The sequence below is a fragment of the Hemitrygon akajei genome, chromosome 8 (assembly GCF_048418815.1).
Source record: "Hemitrygon akajei chromosome 8, sHemAka1.3, whole genome shotgun sequence".
NCBI classification, from domain to species: domain Eukaryota; kingdom Metazoa; phylum Chordata; class Chondrichthyes; order Myliobatiformes; family Dasyatidae; genus Hemitrygon; species Hemitrygon akajei.
The window spans coordinates 128,689,068-128,704,957 of record NC_133131.1 but is presented as its reverse complement, the minus strand read 5'-3'; the positions used below and the strand labels follow the sequence as shown (position 1 = coordinate 128,704,957).

Here is a 15,890-nt window from a genome sequence, read left to right as displayed (position 1 = left end):
CTGGTATTTACAGCTAATATTGGCCCTGATGAGATGGTGGTTTATTGCCTTTTGAACATAAAAAGGAAAATATTGGAAGCATTCAATAGGTCAGGCAGCATTTGTGGAAGCATATACCTTCTTTCCAAATGGTTTCCAGTCTGTAGGGCATCCTCCTGACCTGGAGTCCTCAGTGGGAGCTTGAGTAGTATTAACTGAACTGTTACTTCTTTCACATATGGAAGGAAATGGGTGGCCACAGTTCATGTCATTCCAAAATCCTTGCAAGATGAAATAAAGTAAATATAAAAAGTATTCTTCACAAAAAAACTATAATTTCATCAATGTAGTTTGATGTATTTCATTTAATTATTTTTAAATGGGCATATAAAACCCTAAAATAAAGACTTATCTATGATTTTTTTCCATATTATGTTGATGAAGATCACTTTTTAAATGATCAAGGTTTGAGAATAGTTCCAAATGAACAAGCAAATTATGCATTGCTGGCATTGCATTGCAAGGTCCGTCAAATGACAGTCTGATGAATAATTGAAGGATGAGATGCTGCATTTCAAAACAATGTCAAGAAGCCTTTAATATTGCTACTGCAGCAAATTATGTATTTGTTAAATACAAATAACAGTTTAAGTTAAAGAAATTTAATTTAGATTCAAAGAGCAATACAGGCCCATGGCTCACTCAGACATGCCCACCAAGATGTCTACCTAAGCTCATCCCATTTAACTGTACTTGGATTCTTTCCAATTTGTCCAAATGCTTTTAAAAATTTGTAATGATATCTTTTTCTACTACTTCCTCTGATAGCTCCTTCTATATACTCACCACCCTCTGTGTGAAGAATGGATGCCCTTTAAGATTTTCCCCTCTCACCTAAAAATATGCCCTCCAGTAGTTTCAATCTCCATTGCACTGGGGAAAAAAGGCTGTAAACATTTACCTTATCTATGTCCTTCATGGTTTTATAAACCACTATAAATTTCATTCTTTAGGCTCCTTCGTTGCAGATATTTGCAATTTGAAATTAAAGTTAGTGGCCCTCCATCATCCTCTTTTTTAACCCATGAGCAGGGTGTTAGGGAATTAAAATATCATCTCCCACCTAAAACTTGTTCATTGCTGTTTTCAGCCCTGCCATAAATAGACATCTCTGTGTCTTTATGATGTGAAAATTTCAGATTATTAACATAGGCAATCACAGTTTTGTAATCTCTTTACGCTGGTAGACTCATTCTCTAACAGTCTGAGAAGCAAAATTTGATTTATTAATAGTGTAATAATAAAACTGAAAGTTCTTTACCTTAATACACAAAATATTGATGAAAATGTAGGTGAATTAATGACACAGTTAAAATTAAGTGGGTATGAATCAATGACCATCGTAAGATGTGGCTGTAAAGTAACCAAAGTTGGGAATTACAGTATGTATTCCAGGATACTCCTCTTTTCAGGAGTTAGGCAAAATAGGAAAGGAACAGGAGCACTCTGACTTTAAAGAAAGACAGTAGGAAGGAAGGATCTCAGCTCAGAAAATTGGTTATTATGGGTGAGCATAAGAAACAGCAAGTGTCATTTGTTGATTTAAAAGTATAAATTCACACTACTGAGTATAATGAACATAAATGGAAAAGATATGCATTATCTTTTCTCCTGTTTGTATTCATTGTAATAAATGAAGTTTATTTTTGAAATTAAAAAATAACATTGATTGGAGTTGTATGTAAACTTCTTTGACAGTAATGGCACTATAGAGCAAAGAATAAATTGAAATTAAAAGAGCACTTCACAAAGTAAATACAATAATTAAGGTGGGCTTTAATCTACGTATAAGCAAAACAAACCTATTAAGCTGTAATAGTGTAGAGGATGAATTTATGGAGATAATGCGGCTGACTGGTATGTTGGGGAACCAATTATGGAAAGGCTATTTCACTATTATTGTGTAAAGAGAAAGGGTTAATTGATCAATTGTTAATTAAGACTTCAGAGTACATGAATCAAAACAGGATAGAATTTTATACAAAGATTATTAGTTCAAATTGAAATGAGGATTTTAAGTCTGAATAAAGTAAACTACAAAGGCCTAATTCAGTAATTAGACATAACAGACTTGAAAACTGAATTACATATATAGCAGTAAGCCAACATTGTAAATGACAGGACCTAGGAAGTGTAGTAGAACAGAGAGGCATTGGGGTACAAGTGCATAGTTCTTTAAAAGTGGAAACAGGAGTATACAGGGTGGTAAAGGAGATGTTTAGCACAATTGCATTCATTTGATAACCATTGAGTACAAGAGTTGGTAACCCACGTTCCAGCTCTGTGGAATGCTAGTGAGGCTGCTCCAGACACTTTGCAATAGGAAGGATGTTATCAAACCAGAGGTGGTGGAGAAAAGGTTTATAAAGATGTTGCTGGGACTGGAGGACAGAATTATGAGGTGATATATAAGACGAAGGAGCAGAATTGGGCCATTTGGCACATATTGAGTCCGCTCCACCATTCATTCAAGACGGATTTATTTTCCCTCTCAACTCCATTTTCAATATTCTTCCCATAACCTTACTAATCAAGAATCAAGTGAATCAGTCACCCTCTTCTTTAGTTAAGACATCGAAACAGGACCGTCAGCCCAATTTGTTCATGCTGATTAAGTTGTCTACCTGCTTGATATACAATGACCTAGATGACGGAAAACCTTCATAGATAGATAGATAGATAGATAGATAGATACTTTATTCATCCCCATGGGGAAATTCAACTTTTTTTCCAATGTCCCATACACTTGTTGTAGCAAAACTAATTACATACAATACTTAACTCAGTAAAAAATATGATATGCATCTAAATCACTATCTCAAAAAGCATTAATAATAGCTTTTAAAAAGTTCTTAAGTCCTGGCGGTTGAATTGTAAAGCCTAATGGCATTGGGGAGTATTGATCTCTTCATCCTGTCTGAGGAGCATTGCATCGATAGTAACCTGTCGCTGAAACTGCTTCTCTGTCTCTGGATGGTGCTATGTAGAGGATGTTCATATTTCAATATTTCATATTGAAATAGTCATATTTCAAGAGCAGAGACTGTGGAAAAGGAGTGCCTCTGGGATCAGGCCTTTGATCACATTCTGTTCACTGTCAATGAGTTGCATTCAGGGATCTATTGTCATATATCTCGCCTTACTGATAACACAAAGCTAGGTGGCAGTGTGGGCTATGAAGAGGTTGCAAAGAGGGTTGGCAGACAAAATGTGATGTGTAAAAAAAATAGGAAGGCATTTGATTTAAAGATTGAAAAAGGTTGTTATTTAGAGAGAAAAACAAGAGAATGTTGGAACCATGGGCAATAAACAAGTAGAACATCAACTATGGGGAGAATCACAATGTCACCATTTTGGGTTGATCCCTGTATCTGATCATGGAGATGCAATATAGCCAGCATAAAGAGGAGAGGGGGAGAGATGATACAGGGGGCAGGAGGTCAGAATCAGAATCCGACTCTGGTTTAATATCACCAGCGCATGTCATGAAGTTTGTTAACTCCGTGGCGGCGTATTATACGATATATAATAATAGCAAAAGCAACTGTGAATTACAGTATGAATAAATGTATTAAACAGCTAAATTAAATATGTGGTGCAAAAAAGTAGAAATAGAAATTGTTGAGTGTGTGCCTTCACATGTCTGTACCTCCTTCCTGATGGTAGCAATGAGGAGAGGGCAGGTTCTGGGTGATGGGGGTCCTTAATGATGGATGCCGCCTTTTTGAGGCACCTCTCCTTGAAGATGTCCTGGATACTAAGGGAGATACCATGATGATGATGACTAATTTTACAACTCTTTGAGCTTAATTCAATCCTGGGCTGCTGCCTCCCATAAATGACGGCAATGCAGCCAGTTAGAAAGGTGATGGCTGATGATAGGGCAAAACTGGGTGACAGATAATGGGCAGATAGACCTATGTGGGGGGAGGGGGAGGAGGGATGAAATTGGGAGACAGAGGCCTTTGAGTGACAGGTAGTCAAGCAGAAAAAATAGGCAGATGGTGGGGAACAAGGAGGATAGAGTGAATGAGGAGACAGATAGACAGAGAAAGTAACTTCTGTTATTCCAAGTGACTCTTTTATCCTTGTGTGATAATCGTAAAATGTTAATAACAACTGCAAATACTGTAATTTATATCCAGGATCTTCAATATAAAGCATTAGTGATGTTTCCACCTGACCTGCTCAGTATTTCCAACATTTTCTGTTTTTATTATCAATAGTTAATATTGAGCATATTCATGAAAACAGGAAGCCAAACTTTTGCAAGATTAGAGTACAGAAGTAGAGATATCTAGTCCCATTCATATAAAGTTCTGGTGTAACCTCATCAGGAATACTGTGTACAGAAAAGACTTTTTTTTACACACGTGAGAGTGACAAGGCTCTCTAGCCTTGTTTTTATGGCTTGTGTGAGGAGTGAAGAAGCAGGCTAGATTGAAAGTTTATTGTGCAGCAGATAACATTCAGGTGTAGACAGATATTTGGATGACTAGTGGGAAACAGAAAGCAAATGCAAATAGTCCTTTTTCATCTTGATAAAATACAATGAATGGAATCAATGCTTGGGACTCAGCTTTTTACAATTAATTTTAAGGAAGATACAGAAGGTGCCACAAAATGTAAAATGTGAGCGTGATATAAAGACTACAATGAGATATAGCCAGGTTTATCAAGTGCACAAGGATCTGGCCAATATCATATAACCTGCATTTATCAGATCATATAACAAATGGAGTATATAATGAAGGAAATACTAAGCTTTTTATTTTTGCAGAAAAAATAAAAATAATGCAGCATCTTACTTAAATAGTGAGAGATTGCAGAACTTTAGGGTACAGAATCAGAATCATGTCATGAAATTTGTTGTTTTGTGGCAGTAGTTCATTGCAATACTCATTAATTTTTAACATTATAAATTACAATAAACAATATATTTAAAAATTTTAATAAAGTACCGGTAAGCAGTGCAAAAAGAGTGCAAAATAGTGAGGTAGAATTCATGTGTTGATTGTCCATTCAGAAATCTGATGATGGAAGGGATGGTGATGGACTTAGGTTTGCAAATGTATGATTCACAAAAGGCTGATTTAAAATTACAGGAGGTATTTATGAAAACAGACTTTCATTTATTGCTAGGGGAATTGACTATGGAAGTAGGAAGGTTTTGCTTCTGTTATATGGGAATTGGCAGGAACATTTCTGGGGTATTATATACACTGTTGTTCTGCTTGCTTAAGGAAGCACGTTAAGGCCTTAGAAATGGTTTCTGAGTGGATTATCTTAAGAAGAAAGGTTGAACAGGCTGGGCTTCTATCCACTGGCATTTAGAAAGCCAAAAGGAATGGCCAAAAACACATATCATCATTTAGAGCTTTGTTGGGTTGAATGGAGGGATTGGTTCCTTCTGAGGGAGAATTACAAACAGTGGATTACTGTTTAAAAGAAGAACTCTGGAACCCGAGTGGGTCCAATATGCTTGCAGGCAAGTTGGCTAGAGCTGTTCAGGAGGGTTTAAACTAATTTGACAGGTGTGTGGGAGCTGCAGTAATAGTGCTGAAGATAAGGTAGTTGGTTTACAAACAGAGGCAGTGTGGAGTGAAACTGCTAGTGAAGAGAGGCTAAATGTAGGGAAAAATTACAATCAGCAGAATTAGTTGCAATGTAAAAGGTGGACAAAATTGAAAAGGGTGAAGACAGGACTGAAGGTGTTATATTTGAATGCGCACAATATTAAAAAAAGGTAGATGAATCTGTAGTACAGTTACAGATTGGCATGTATGATGTGCCAGGCATCACTGAATCATGGCTGAAAGAAGATTATTGCTGGAAGCTTAATGTCCAAGGATACATATTGTATTGAAAGGTCAGGCAGGAAGGCAGATGGATAGGGGTGGCTATGATGAAAAAAAAATTAAATCAAGTCATTACAAAGAAATAACAGTGTTGAAACATTGTAGGTAGAACATTGAAGGGACTGCAAGGGTTAAAAGATCCTGATGGGAGTGGTATACAGACTCCCAAACAGTAGTAAGGATGAGGACTACAAAACTGCAATAGGAGATAGAAAATGCATGTCAAAAGGGCAATGTTACAATAGTCATGGGGGATTTCAATATGCAGGTAGATTGGAGGTTGATGCTAGATTCCAAGAGGCAGGATTTCTAGGGTGCCTATGAGATGGCTTTTGAGAGCAGCTTGTAGTTGAGCCCACAAGAGGATCAGCTATGCTGGATTCGGTGTTGTGTAATGAACCAGAATTTGATTAGAGATCTTAAGGTAAAAAAAAACCCTTAGGGGCAAGTGATCATAATTTGATTGAATTCACCCTGAAATTTGAGAAGGAGAGCTAAAATCAGATGTATCAATACTACAATAGAGTAAAGGGAATTACACAGGCATGAGAGGGAAGTTGGCTAGCAATCATTGGAAAAGAACACTGGCAGGGATGATGGCAGAACATCAATGGCTGGAATTTCTGGAAGCAATTCAGAAGGCACAGGATATATACAGCCCAAAGAGGAAGAAGTATTCTAAAGGCAAGATGACACAACCATGGCTAACAAGAGAAGTTAAAACCAACATAAAAGCCAAAGAGAGGGCATATAACAGAGCAAAAATTAGTGGGAAGTTAAAGGATTGGGAAGTTTTTAAAAACCAACAGAAGGCAACTAAAAAAAAGTTGTTAGAAGGTAAAGACGGAAGTTAAAAGTAAGCTAGCCAATAATATTAAAGAGGTACCTAAAGTTTCTTCAGATACATGAAGTGTAAAAGAGCGGAAAGAGTGAATATTGGACTGCTGGAAAACAATGTAGGAGAATTAGTAATAGGGGACAACAAACTAGTTGGCAAACTGAATAAGTATTTTACATCAGACTTCACAGTGAAAGGTTTTAGCAGTATGGTGGAAGTTCCAGGCATCAGGAGTCATGAAGTGGGTGAATTTACAGTTTCAAGGGAGAAGGATTTTGGTAAAGTGAAAGATCTGAAGGTAGATAAGTCACCTTTACCAGATGGTCTAAACCCCAGGGTTCCAAAAGAGGTAGCTGAATAGATTCAGCAAGCATTAGTGATGATCTTTCAAGAGTCGATAGATACTGGAATAGTTCGGGAGGCCTGGAAAATTGCAAAGTCACTCCACTCTTCATGAAGGGAGAGAGGCAGAAGAAAGGAAATTATTGGCCAGGTAGTCTGACTCAGTGGTTGGGAAGATGTTTGATTCAATTATTAAGTATGTGGTATCGGGAATACTTGGAGGCACATGAATAAATCAGTTAATGTTGTGTACTTGGATTTTCAGAAGACCATTGACAAGGCACTACATATGGGGCTACTTAAAAAGCTATGAGTCCATGGTATTACAGGAACAATTCTCTCATGGATAAAGCAGTGGCTGATTTGTAGAAGGCAAAAGGTGGGAATAAAGGGAGCCTGCTTTTTGGCTGGCTGCCTGTGACTAGTAGTTTTCCACAGGGCTGTCTGTTGGGACTGATTCTTTTTACATTATATGCCAAAGATTTAGATGATGGAATTCATGGCTTTGTCGCAAAGTTTGCCGACAATATGAAGATCGCTGAAGGCGCAGATGGCTCTGAGGAAGTAGAAAGGCTACAGAGGACTTAGATTAGGAGAATTGGCATGTAAGTGGCAGATGGAATACAGTGTCGGGAAATATATGGTCATGTATTTTGTAAGAAGAAATGAAAGGGTTGACTATTTTCTTAATGGAGAGAAAATTCAAAAATCTGAGGTGCAGAAGGACTTCGGAGTTCTTGTGCAGGATTCTTTAAAGGTTGATTTGCAGGTTGAGTCGGTGGTGTTTTTTTTTCCTGTGCTGTTTTTTTTTTATGTAGTTCAGTCCAGTATTTGTATTGTGTCATGTAACACCATGGTCCTGAAAAAACATTTCATTTTTACTATGTACTGTACCAGCAGTTATGGTCGAAATGACAATAAAGTGACTTGAAAGCAAATACAATGTTAGCATTTATAATGAAAGGACTGGAATCTAAAAGCAAGGTTGTAATGTTGAGACTTTATAAAACACTGGAATGCCTCACTTGGAGTATTGTAAGCAGTTCTGAGTCCCTTATCTTAGAAAGGATATGATGAAACAGGAGAAGATTCAAAGGAGGTTCAAAAAATTATTCCAGGAATATGAAGAGATTTTGATGGCTCTGGGCTTGTATTCACTGGAATTTAGAAGAATGAAAGGCCCTGGTAGAGTGGGTATGGAGAGAATGTTTCCTATGGTGGGAGTGTCTAAGACTCGAAGACACAACCTCAGAATAGAGGATGCTCTTTTAGAACGGAGGTGAGGAGATTCTTTAGCCAGACAGTGGTGAATCCGCTGAATTCTTTGCAGCAGGTAGCTGTGGAGGTTAACTCGTTATATATATTTAAGGCACAGGTTGATAGATTCTTGATTAGTCAGGGAATGAAGAGATACAGTAGGGGTGGGGGGAGGCAGAAGATTCGGGCTGAGAGGAAAAATCGATCAGCCATGATGAAATGGCAGAGCAGATTCAATGGGCCAAGTAATCTAATTCTGTCCTATATCTTATGCTCTTCCCTAGAAAACAAGGGCATTTAAGTTAGAATGTTATTTCTGGATTTCTGGTCCGCAGACAACACTATTGTTCCACAGACATTGCTGAATGAATTACTACTCCTCATTCTAAATATACCACTGTTCAACTGGGCATTGAACTTCCTAATAAACAAAGCTCAGATAATCACGATGCACATTGCTCCACCTTCCCACCATCATCTACACGGGTGCTCCCCAAGCTGCGAAGCGAACCTATTCGCTGTACATTTTGCTCACACATAACTGCATGTCCAAACACCCGAGTAATCACATTGCTACGTTTAGCAATGACACAACAGTGGTGGGCTCATTACCAACAACCTACAGAGAGAAGGTGGAAGAGCTTGCGGCCTGGTGCCAGGTCAACAATTTCTTCTTCACTGTCAGCAAGGCACAGGAGATAGTTATTGACTCACGAGAACTTGCTCCATTCACACTCCTTTTTACATTGGCAGCACAGTTGTGCAAACTGAGAGCAGGTTCAAACTCCTTGGGACTACACATCTTGCACAACCCCTCATGGTCCCAGAACTCATTCTACACAATCAGGAAAGTGCACCAGTACCCCTACTTTCTGAGCAGGCTGAAGAGAGCTAGACTAAACACATCTATAGTCATATCCTTCTACAGATGCGCAGTAGAGAGCATCCTAAGATGCTGCATCACTGCATGATGCATAAACTGCACTGGAGAGGACAGGAAGGTTCTACAATGGGTAGTGAAAAGAGCCCAATGCATCACCGGCAGCAGCTTACCCATCATCAAGGACATACATACAGGAACGGTACTAGAAAAGGCTCAGTAACATCAGGAAGGATCCCACCCACCTTTCTCATGGACTGTTTGTCCCACTCCTGGCAGGCCAGGTCCACTAGACTCAAAAACAATTAGTTTCCCTAAGCAATAAGGCTGCTCAACACCTCCAACCCCTAACCCAATCCCTCCACATCCCCCACCAACACTACTACCTTATGATTTCCTGTCAGTCACTTTATTAACAGATGCTCGTGTGCCCAGTATCACTCTATGGACATACAATCGATTTATGTATATAAGCTATCTTATGCATTTACAAAGTATATTTATTGTGTTTTTTTGTGTCTTTTATTGCATTCGCTTTTGTGCTGCATTGGATTCAGAATAACAATTATAGTGTTTTGTTCTCCTTTATGCTTGTATACTGGAAATTCTATTAAACAATCTGGAATCTTGAAAATTAAAGGGTTAAGCATTTAAAATAGAGATGAGTTGAATTTCTTTCTCTCAGAGGGTCATGAACTTTTGGAACTCTTATCCTCAAAGGATAGACTGAATATTTTTTTATAGATAAGGTAAGTAGATGCTTGATGAACAGGGTGTGTGGAAGTATTTAATACATAGGCATATGAACATGTAGAGAATGGGAGGATATGGAAGGATATCAATCACAGACAAAGTTGAGAAATTTAACTTTCAGAGCTCAAAGCATATAGAGAAACATTCTTTTCAGTTTGGATTTCAAGGGATTGTGAAAATAATGCATGTAATTACATTGCATGCATTGGCATGAAATCGTACACAAGAACATTTAATGCAGTGTGAATGTGCATGTTGTGCTGGTACTGAAATCACCCCAACCCCCTGCACCCCACTAATAACATGAGGAATATTGCATGCATCCCACACCATTTTGACATACGTTTCCAAGCACTTAAATATTTACAGCAATGTAAATTCTTACCCATGTTTGTGTACATGGTAACACAGTTTTCATCATTATTTGCAAAATTAGGCTCATGCTGGGCCCAAGCAAGATAAGTAACTGGCGAATTGTCGATCCACCTAAGAAATCATGGTAAAAAATGTCAGTCTCATTGGAAAAGGATAGGTCACTCATATGCATCATTTTTTAATCGCAATCCTGTATTTAATCTCTAAGCAATGCTCCAGTTTTTTATAAATATATTTTGGTTGTAAATTAATGGGACCCAATGGGAAAGATGTAAAACCAACACTGAGGGAGCACTGGTTTCCATTTCTGGTGTTCCTCAAGGCCAGGAGCAGCATCCTCTACCCCACTGTCTCCCATTTCATCTGCCCCTCTTCTGTGCTGATTCTCACGGAGTTCAGCAGAGCAGCTTGAACTGCCACAGACTTCCATTCTCAACCTGGATAGACTTAATACTAAACCTCTGGCATAAGAACAACAACTGAATGAGGGAAATCAATCACTAAGGGAATGGTTTTTGTTAATATATTTACTCCTTTTAAGATTTTTAATGGTGGGATTATGTTTTTGGTGTATTTATTATTTCAAAAATGGATATTTTAACAAGCTTTTTACTGTTTAAACAGGTCCCAAGGTGTGGCTGAATCCATGTAAATCCTTCATTGGCTTGATGGCACTAGTAGCTTTGCAATCTACGAGCCTGGAAGGAGGGGCCTCCCTAGTTGTCAGGAGAGAGCAGGCTTTCTGTGCTGAGGTACCACTGTGTCCACATGCTCTCGGAAACCATATCGTTAGAAAGGCGCACAGAAGATCTGACTCTACACCTCCACTTAAAAATCTGCTTCTTCAAATGTTTAAACCATAGTTAAGACATTAAATAAATAAAGAACCCAATCATTTATACCAAAGTTTAACTTCTAATCCACTGTGTTGCTTTTACAGGTGAACTGTGATGATTTTGGCAAGATTCATTTCTCAAAGATAGTAGCAATGAAGCATTTAAAATTTCATAGAATCTAAGAATGATTCAGCAGAGTAACATGCCTTTTTAGCAAATCTCATCCATCCCAAATGTGAATCCTATCAGTCCTCAGACCATTTTCTTGCACTGAGTTTTTTATCCCTCCATTCCATTCCTTTCCAAGCAACTCTCCAAAGGCCTTTTAAATGTTGTAATTATATCACCTTCCATTACCTCCTCTAGCAGTAAGTTCCAGACATACATTGCCCTCTCTGTGAAAAACTAACTCTTTAAATCTCCTTTAAGTTTCTGTCTTCTTACCTTAAACCTGTACCTTCTAGTTCTAGACTACCTTGCAAAAGGTACTAATTTTCTATCTCATCTATGCCCATCAGGTCTGTACACTGAGTCCACTGCTCTACCTTCTCTACACATTTGACTGTGTAGGCCGGCACAGCTCAAATGCCATCAAGTGCAAACTTCTACAGATGTACAATGGAGAGCATTCTAACTGGTTGCTTCACCTTCTGGTGTGAAGGGGCCACTGCATAGGATCAGAAAAGGCTGCAGAAAGTTGTAAATTCAGCTAGCTCCATCTTGGGCACTAGCTACCCCAGCATCGAGGACACCTTCAAAAGGCAATGCCTCAAGAAGGCAGCATCCATCATTAAGGAACTCCATCACCCAGGACATACCCTCTTTTCATTGCTATCATCAAGGAGGAGGTACAGGAGACTGAAGACACACACGCAACATTTCACGAACAGCTTCTTCCCTTCTGCCATCAGATTTATGAATGGTTAATGGACCCATGAACATTACTTCACTATGTTTTTGCTTTTGTTTGCATTACTTACTTAATTTAATTTTTAATGGATATTTCTTATTGCAATTTATAGATTATTTGTTATGTATTGCAATGCACTGCTGCCACAGAACAACAAATTTCATGACATGTTCCAGTGATGTTAAACTTGATTCTGATCCCAATCCTGACTGGTTACACATAGTACATTACAGAGGTACCAAAGCACATGATCGCAAGAGGCTGCACAGGGTTGTAGACTCTGACTCAGACTCAGCCAATTCCACCACAGGCACAACCTCAACCCACTTCCCCCAACACTCACACAGAAGCGTTATGGAGAAAAGGCAGGTAGGTGGAGATGAGTCCATGGTCAAATCAGCCATGACTTCATTGAATGGTGGAGCGGGCTTGACAGGCCAGATGGCCTACTCCTGTCCTGCTCCTATTTCCTATGTTCTTATCAGAGACATAGAAGATAGAACAGTACAGCACAGTACAGATCCTTCAGCCCATGATGTTACCCTTTTCTATGATAACCCCACATTTGCCAAGGTCCCTCTCACTGGTGAATACTGAAGCAAAGTATTCATTTGGGACCTTTCCTACCTTCTCTGACTGCAGGCATCTATTTCTTCTTTTTCCCTGATCAGTCCTATCCTCACTCTAATCATCCAGTTCTGGTCGCCTCAGTATAGGAAGGATGTGGAAGCATTGGAAAGGGTACAGAGGAGATTTACCAGGATGCTGCCTGGCTTAGAGAATATGGATTATGATCAGAGATTAAGGGAGCTAGGGCTTTACTCTTTGGAGAGAAGGAGGATGAGAGGAAACATGATAGAGGTGTACAAGATATTAAGAGGAATAGATAGAGTGGATAGCCAGCACCTCTTCCCCAGGGCACCACTGCTCAGTACAAGAGGACATGGCTTTAAGGTAAGGGGAGGGAAGTTCAAGGGGGATATTAGAGGAAGGTTTTTCACTCAGAGTGGTTGGTGCATGGAATGCTCTGCCTGAGTCAGCGGTGGAGGCAGATACACTAGTGAAGTTTAAGAGACTACTAGAGAGGTATATCCACTTTGGTTGCAAGAACAGGAAAACAGATTATTATCTGAACCGTGGCCGATTAGGAAAAGGGGAGATTCAACGAGACCTGGGTGTCATTGTACACCAGTCATTGAAGGTGGGCATGCAGGTACAGCAGGCGGTGAAAAAGGCAAATGGTATGTTGGCATTCATAGCAAAAGGATTTGAATACAGGAGCAGGGAGGTTCTACTGCAGTTGTACAAGGCCTTGGTGAGACCGCACCTAGAGTATTGTGTGCAGTTTTGGTCCCCTAATCTGAGGAAAGACATTCTTGCCATAGAGGAAGTACAGAGAAGGTTCACCAGATTGATTCCTGGGATGGCAGGACTTTCATATGAAGAAAGACTGGATCGACTAGGCTTATACTCACTGGAATTTAGAAGACTGAGGGGGGATCTTATTGAAACATATAAAATTCTAAAGGGATTGGACAGGCTAGATGCAGGAAGATTGCTTCCGATGTTGGGGAAGTCCAGAATGAGGGGTCACAGTTTAAGGATAAAGGGGAAGCCTTTTAGGACCGAGATGAGGAAAAACTTCTTCACACAGAGAGTGGTGAATCTGTGGAATTCTCTGCCACAGGAAACAGTTGAGGCCGGTTCATTGGCTATATTTAAGAGGAAGTTAGATATGGCCCTTGTGGCTAAAGGGATCAGGGGGTATAGACAGAAAGCAGGTACAGGGTTCTGAGTTGGATGATCAGCCATGATCATACTGAATGGCGGTGCAGGCTCGAAGGGCCGAATGGCCTACTCCTGCACCTATTTTCTATTTTTCTATGTTTCTATATGGAGGAATTTAAGATGGGGGGGTTATATGGGAGGCAGGGTTTAAGGGTCGGCACAACATTGTGGGCCGAAGGGCTATGTTCTATGTTCTATCCTCGTGTTCTTGATGTACATATTGTATGCCGGGGGTTTTCCTAACTTCTTCTTGCCAAGGACTTCTCATGACCCCTTCTTAACCTCCTTTCTAGCTATCTTATAACTCTCAAGTGCCCTATCTGATCCTTGCTTCCTACAGCTAAGTATGCTTACTTCTTCCTCTTGACTAGATGCTCCAAATCTATTGTCAGCCCTGGTTTCTTTACCCTACCACCCTATCTGTGCCTCAATGGGACAAACCCATGTAAATGTTCCTCAAACATCTCCACATTTCCTGAGAAAATACATTCTCAACTTGTGCTTCAAAGTACCCACATAACAGCATCATAATTCACCCCCCCCCCCACCAATTAAAATTTCCCATACCTTCTGGTCCTGTCTCTGTCCAAGGCAATAGTAGCCACTCTGTACCAAAGGTTCACCTACTGAGAAATCTATTACCTGACATCTTCAAGAGGCAATACTTCAAGATGGCGGCCTCAATCAGTGAGGACCCTCACCATCTGGGACATGCTCTCTTCTCTTTACTGCTATCAAGGTGGAAGTACAGGAGCTTGAAACCTCTCACTCAACAATTTAGGAACAGATTCTTCCTCTCTGCTTTCAGATTTCTGAACGGTCCTTGAACCCATTAAGACTACCTCATCATTTCTCTAACATTATTTACTTATTTTTGTAACATATAGTCTGACGAGGGGTCTCGGCCCGAAACGTTGACTGTTCGTTTCCATGGATGCTGCCCGAATTGCTGAGTTCCTCCAGCATGTTGTGCGTGTTGCTTTGACCCCAGCATCTGCAGAGTACTTTGTGTTAGTAATTTTTATGTTTTGCACTACACTGGTGGTGCAAAACAACAAATTTCACAATGCCTGTCAGTGATAATAAACCTGATTCTTATTATTTTTAAATGATACTTTAAAATCCTGCCATTATTAAGTTACCAACTCCTTGTATGATACTTTGGTAAGATCTCTTGTTTGGTAAGATTCAAGTACCTTTTGAAAATCCATATTTACTGTATTAACTTTATTGCCTGAATGTTATTTCATGAAAGAACTCAATCAGATTGATCACACAACTTTCCTTTAGCAAGTGTATGCTATCCACACACCCTACTCCAAGTAAGAATTAATTCTATTTTGGCAAAATTATTCTATATTTTCCTACCACTGGTGATTGTCCAATTGGCCAAGATTCAAAGAAAGCAGTTCCACGTTTCACAATTGAAACTGAACTGAAAGACCAATAGTAAAGCTCATGATGTACTTAATCTCTGATCCCATAAGTGAGGTTATGGTAAATGGTCAAAAACACAAATAATGGATATACAGGAAACTACAGATCAGTCCAGATGATTAGTTTTGACCTGAAGCCCCAACTGTCCATTTCCCTCCATAGATGCTGCCTGACCTGGTGAATTCCTCCAACATCTGTGTGAGTACAGTGTATTTTTCTTAAAGACTCCTTCCCAGCGTAGGAGAATTGGCACTGCATTTTAAATAGTCATTTAATTGTATTTTCCAACTTTGACATATCATTAAAGTCCAGCTTGGATGCTTAAGACACTAATTGTTAGGAGAATTTAAATGATAATGCTTCTCCTATCTAATTTTTCCATTTACATGGTAATGTGAGTAAAGTTTGTGTCCCCGGCACCATTGAGGAAATTCAAGTCCAAAAGCAATGGAAACCTAATTCAACTCATATTCATGATTGAATGCATAAATACTTCACAGCATTTTCCTTAGTACCTTATAAGAGTGTATTACCAACTGATGACAGGAACTGAAGACCTTAAATCCAAAGAGTGAAA

The 15,890-nt window shown here is 39.3% G+C and overlaps 1 protein-coding gene across 2 annotated transcripts in view; it reads right to left on the bottom strand.

Annotated features, from left to right (window-relative positions):
- The window catches only part of mrc1a (mannose receptor, C type 1a), a 169,786-nt gene that overhangs the window by 32,711 nt on the left and 121,185 nt on the right, over window positions 1-15,890 (bottom strand). For both annotated transcript variants that reach the window (XM_073054606.1, XM_073054607.1), the window contains exons 19-20: window positions 10,353-10,453; window positions 118-260 (exon numbers count right to left, since the gene is read on the bottom strand). In XM_073054606.1, the coding sequence (XP_072910707.1) occupies window positions 118-260; window positions 10,353-10,453 (244 nt within the window). The remainder of the gene's footprint in view (window positions 1-117; window positions 261-10,352; window positions 10,454-15,890) is intronic.